The following is a 6,000-nucleotide window of genomic DNA, read 5'->3' as shown; positions in this document are numbered from 1 at the left end:
TATATATTTATATACATATATATACATATAAATACACACACAAGTTATAAAAATAGATTAATGGCAGTCCAAAAAGATGAGGAGGAATATCAGTGACAACCACTCCTCATCTGAGCCAAAAGTAAAGTGATGTCAATCACAGGTGTGTGAGAGGGACCCCGTTAACTAGCGGGATGTGTAGTTAACCTTGCTAAATTTTAATGGCTCATTTTTTCAGCTTCGCCGAAAATAATACCCTTATTAAATAGCGTTGGTTTGTATTCCAATTACCGAACAAATTGTACGTATGGCATAAGAAAAGATATTGGTAAAATAAGCCAATAAATAAATCACTAAGTATTTAGCATGTAACTTAAGAATATATTAGTAGTTAGTAGGAAATGTCTGTGGAGTACAAAATGGGCAAAGAGTTTGTTCAGTGACACAGGAAAAAAGGATATGCATCAAGTGGTAAATGATTTTACTTGAGCATGAAGTACTGTATAAATGGGAGAGAAAGTTGAAAAAGTAAGGTGAGACAGACCTTGAAAATAATGGACTTACAAGGTAGAACTGCATATAGAAATAATTAAGGTACACAGTACTTATAGAGACTATGGGGCCCCTTATTAGCAGTTTAAAAGTTAACAAAATGAAAATTAACATTTTGAAACGAAAATATTTAGTGAATTACAATACTTGTCACACAAACTAACAAATGCAACTCATCTAGCATAAAAAAAATTTCATTAATTCAAGCTGCAAATGAAAAGGATTAAGCGCAGCTACAGATTCTGATATGCAACAGATACTAAAAACATACAATCATTTAACAACTCTTTCCTAAATCCTTGATGTTGACATAAACCAACATGCATGACCCCTTGAAGCTATGATCGAAATACTTACCCTTGGCCAAAATCAAAATTTAAACCCTATCAAAATGCAATAAACTCCATAACCTAGGAGACAATGGGATCGAGAACACTTACCTGTTTGTCACCATCATAGTAGATGAGATTTTCAGGAGAGAGCACAAACCAGCGCTCCTTCCAGTTGGGGTGGGTAAAAGCTCGTTTATTTTGAGAACGCTTGGTCATGAAGCTCTCTTTGAGAACTTCTTCGTTCTTCCCGGTCCCTGCCATCTTTTGATTTTAGGAGTTTTGATTTTGTGCTACAAGAATCCAATCCCTTAATATACAACATAAAACAGGATTGGAAATCCACAGCCAGAGGGGAGACAATGGCCCTGACTATAAGGGAGTGTCGCCAGAGATCAAAATAATCTTTCCCCTGCCATCCTCTGTAATAAAAAACAAACAGCACAATATTACCATGGTTTAAATCTCCCTTTAAATGGCATACCACCTAAGGATTTGTTCCTAAACAAATACCAACAGAAAATTTAGAAGGAATTTAAGTTTGCTAATTTCCAGTCCACACTGAAATCGATCATAGACAACAGCCATATTTACTATTTCATTGCAAGTTGGGCCTAAACTGATTTTACTTTTTATTAAGACAATTATTAACTTATACTAGGGTTACATGCAAATAAAACAACAAACCATCCTCAATATATACTATACATAAAGACTTAAATGTTAGAACAAAGAAGTGAGAACATTAGGAACACTACCCAAAACATCCAATTCCCAAACCAATCCTCCTTCTCTCAAGTAACGACAGGGATAACCCTACAAAAGACATTTTAATAGAATTCTAATGTCAATCTACTGTACAACATCTAACATAACAATCAATGGTAAGCAAATTTACAGAGAAACAGTGCCATAATGTAAGATTATAAATACCTTTGGAAATATATTTACAGTACACCAACAAGATCACTGTACAGTATAAGATGACAAATTTGGATTTTTCCCCAACTAATACAAACCTGAAATTATTTATGTGGATTATATTTCAGCAGCAGCTGGAGGTAGCCATTAGACTTTAATTGCGAGGTGACAACCCTGCCTAACCGCTTGAGCGGGTAGGCTGTGGGTGATTAGGGGGTACCTAGCCACCTCTATATATACTGTACTCTCACAGCAGCGAGAGATGTCACTTTTTATTGCAAGCATGACTTCTGGGGGACAGGTGATGGCAGCCCAATTTATATCTAAACAACTCCAGGTTTGTATTAGTTAGGGAAAAATACAAATTATTTGTCATTTGTTCCAATACTAAATGCAGTGTAATAGATTTTGTTAATTTGTATGAACACCTTCAAGTTTATATAGGAAAACATGATGTATCCCATTGCTCCCTCGCAGAAAGCAATAGGGACGTGTTCAGTACAAAAATTTTACAACTTATACTAGGCTCTACAAGGGAAGTGATAATTACCAGCAGAGGTTTAAGCCAGCTTGCAGAGGGACTCCTGGTGCTGTAACTCCAAGGGAGGGGAAGATAAAGAAAGGAAAGCCAGACATTCTTCTCGTTCATCCCAGTTTTAACCAAGGTAACCAATCTCCTCAACCAACTGCTACTTGTCCATCAAAGAGCCTGGACTGTGAAGGTGGTCTATTTCTTCCACACACCCGCTTGGAGAACTTGCAATACTTAAAAGTTGCGCTTGAATGCCAGGGAAGTACTGATTCCCCTGACAGCAACTGCTGGAACTGCTGAAGAGCTAGGTAAACTTCTCTAATCTCTAGCAGATTTGTGTGCTGGTACCTTTCTGACACTGACCAAAGGCCAGAGATCGTATGGTGCAGCAGGTGAGCCCCCAACATTCATTTGCTGCATCTGTGATGAGCATCAAATCCGGAGGGGGAACGAAAAGATTCTGTCCTCTTCGAAGGATTTCGTCTATCATCCACCAACTCAAATCCATCACCTGATCCTGAGCTATAGGAACTCGGGTGTCCGGTGGATTGGGGTGTTGATTCCACACGAACTTCAGCTGCCACTGCAGGGATCTTATCCTGTGGCAGCCGTTTGGAACAAGACATATGAGAGAGATTAGATGGCCTAACAGATTCGACAAACGAGTGTTGAGCTAACGATCGGTGAATGGCAATCAAGTAATCGGTGATCAGAGCATTAGTGAATGGTAAACTACCTATAGGTGAGCTAGCAACAGCTGACCATCGAGGACTGGCGATCGACGAGCTAGAGATCAGCAAGCTGACAATTGGCTATTAGAGAACTAGGGATCACAGGTCAGCGAGACTGAGGTCAATGATTGAAGAAAGATGAGCTAACAATCGGTGATCTAGTGATCAGCATGCTGATGACTGGTTATCGACTAGCAATCAGAAATCATTACCAATTGGCGAGACTGGAGGTCAATGATCAGAGAAAGATGAGCTAGCAATTGGCAATCTGGCGATCGGCGAGCTAGAGATCAGCAAACGGTGATCTAGTGATCAGCCAGATGATGTTTTCTCATTGGTGGAAGACATAACAATAGGCAATCAGCAGACAAGTGAACAGCGGTCGGGGAGCTGACAATTAGAGATTGGCGAACTAATGATAGGCATTTCACAACATCCAGATCGTGTTTGCTATGAACCTCCTAAAGAGAAAGGGACCAAGGATTCCTTGGGAGGAGTCTCGACCGATGGCTGATGCGGTGGGTCTGCCTTCGAAAATGGAATCTTCGGGATCTTGAACCCTTCAGTGAAGGCTCTTCCCTATTTTCCTGGCGGGCGTGCTTTAATGCGTTTGCGGCGAGGGGAATGGGGCGATGGTGACCTGTCCAAAAGTTTTCCCTTTCATTCTTTTTGCCTCTCCCATGAGTGCACAAGAGAGTGCTGGAGTGTTGGTGAGCATTGGAGCATTGGCGAGCGCAGGAGTATTGGCGAGCGCAGGAGCGTTAGCAAGAGCTTGCGTGCAGGAGAGCGTGAGTGCACAGGCGAGTGCTGGCGAGCTGGAAAACGCTGGTGCGCAGGCGAGCTGGAGAGCGCTGGTGAGCTGGAGAACGCTGGTGCGTAGGCGAGCGAAGGTACACAAATGAGCAGGTGAGCGTGGGGGCGCAGGCGAGCGAAGGTACACAAATGAGCAGGTGAGCGTGGGGGCGCAGGCGAGCACTGGTGAGCTGGAGAGCGCTGGCGCAAAGGAGAGCGTATGCGAACTGGAGAGTTCTGACAAGTAGGAGAGCGCAGATGTGCAGGAGAGCACTGTCGTGCTGGTGAGCGTGGATGAACTGGCGAGCCTGCAAACGCTGGTGCTGAAAACGGCGAGAATGTGCTGGAGAGCGCCGGCAACCAAGAGATTGCTGGGGCATTGGAGAGCGTTGATACGATGAAAACCACTGCAGCGCTAACGCACTGGAGAACATTGAAGAGCTGACGAGCGCTGACGAGATGTTAGCGAGCGCTGGTGCACTGATGAGCGCTGGTGCACTGATGAGCGCTGGCGCGTTCATGAGGGCAAGTGATGTCTGAGACAGGAACGGAGAAGGAAGGTCTGGAACGGAGAAGGCAGGTCTGGAACAGAGATGTGCCGTTTGGTAGGGCGAACATCCTCTGAAGGGGATCGCGAGCGATCCACAGAAGAGTCCAAGGCCGAAGACCGAGGACTAGCGGCAGCGTCGTCAGAAGATCCAGGAACAACGAAGGTCGAGGGCCATAAAACGATAGAAGAGGAGGCTCCTCTGCAGGGGAAGGCTGCGTTGCTGAAGAGCCAAAGAGGCGTCTCTTCACCGGAGGTGAAAGCGTACTTCTAAGAAGGGATGACGTCCTCTGGTGTCTGGTGGATCAGCAAGCTGACCTTCAGCAGCAGCAATTCTCCAAAGAAGAGTCTCTATGACTGGCCCCTCTCACGAACAAGAGGGGTGATCACTTCGCAGGAGAGACTTGCCTAAGACTACTCTCCACCCCCGAAGGAAGAGACTCAGCAAGGAGGGAGCGTAGTCTAGGTGAAGACAACAACAGCAGTCGGAGTTGATGAAGTGATGAAGAAGATGCAGGGAAGTTCTCCCTCAAAAGGGAGTAACAACCCAATACCTAGTGAGGAAAACTCTCCCTCAGAAGGGAAAGTAGTTGAACCTCCTGGCAGCACTCTTAAGATGATCTGCCAAGAGCGCTGCCTGAGGAAGTGTAGCCGGAGCTCATCCTCAAAGATAAAGTGTTGATCAGGAGCTGCCACGGGCGTACTTCTAAGGAGAAAGGATGACACCCTCTGAGGGCCAGCAGTGACAGCAGATTCTCCTGGCATGAACGGAGCAGGTCTACTTCGTCGGCTCTCTCAGTCAAACGAAGAACTGCATCGCTGAGGAAAAATATGACAAATTCTGAGATAATATGATATTTTCATTAATAAAATAAATTTTTGAACATACTTACCCGGTAGTTATATATATAGCTTACGCCCCCGACGTCAACGGCAGAAAATTCAAAACTCGCGCCAACCGCTAGTTGGATAGCCAGGTGTACCACCACTGCACCCTAGCGAGGTACCTGGGAACCATTCCAGTGACCCTCATATATTCCATGCCTCTCATCTCTTAGAGGGGAGGAGGGTGGGACTAAAATTATATATAACTACTGGGTAAGTATGTTAAAAAATTTATTTTATTAATGAAAATATCATTTTTAAACATAAGACTTACCCGGTAGTTATATATATAGCTGATTAACACCTTTGGTGGAGGGTTAGAGACAGCTAGCATATCTGGAATTCTACTTAAGAGTTAATTAAAACAAAACTTAAGGGTTCGTACCTGATAAGGAAGCTGACTTCAATGATACTCACCTCATTATGTCTGCTAGCCTTATGAGATCCAGCGATCCTCCCAGGGGGCTGAAGGTCTCGAAGGGACTGTCAAACCGGTGTCAAAACCTCATCATGACAGAACCTCCTCCAATAACCAGTTCTGGGTGCTCTCAAGGAACAAACATGACCACCTGACAAAATCAATGATTGTGGAAGACTGACACAATCTCCACAAACAACCATAAAAAACAATTAAAAGTACCAAGAGAAGAAAAGTTTATTGGGATTATGGGAACATAGTGGTGGATCCTTCACCCACTATTGCATTCGCTGCTACGAATGGACCCAGAGTGT

The 6,000-nt window shown here is 43.9% G+C and overlaps 1 protein-coding gene across 3 annotated transcripts in view; it reads right to left on the bottom strand.

Moving 5' to 3' along the window:
- The window catches only part of Btk (tyrosine-protein kinase Btk29A), a 739,841-nt gene that overhangs the window by 699,936 nt on the left and 33,905 nt on the right, over nt 1-6,000 (bottom strand). For all 3 annotated transcript variants that reach the window (XM_068358867.1, XM_068358885.1, XM_068358876.1), the window contains one exon: nt 972-1,282. In XM_068358867.1, coding sequence (XP_068214968.1) covers nt 972-1,124 — 153 coding nt within the window. In that variant the 5' untranslated portion in view covers nt 1,125-1,282. The remainder of the gene's footprint in view (nt 1-971; nt 1,283-6,000) is intronic.

Source organism: Palaemon carinicauda, chromosome 2, assembly GCF_036898095.1.
Source record: "Palaemon carinicauda isolate YSFRI2023 chromosome 2, ASM3689809v2, whole genome shotgun sequence".
Taxonomy (NCBI): Eukaryota; Metazoa; Arthropoda; class Malacostraca; order Decapoda; family Palaemonidae; genus Palaemon; species Palaemon carinicauda.
The sequence above is the reverse complement of the archived record's forward strand: the minus strand, read 5'-3'. Positions and strand labels throughout refer to the sequence as shown.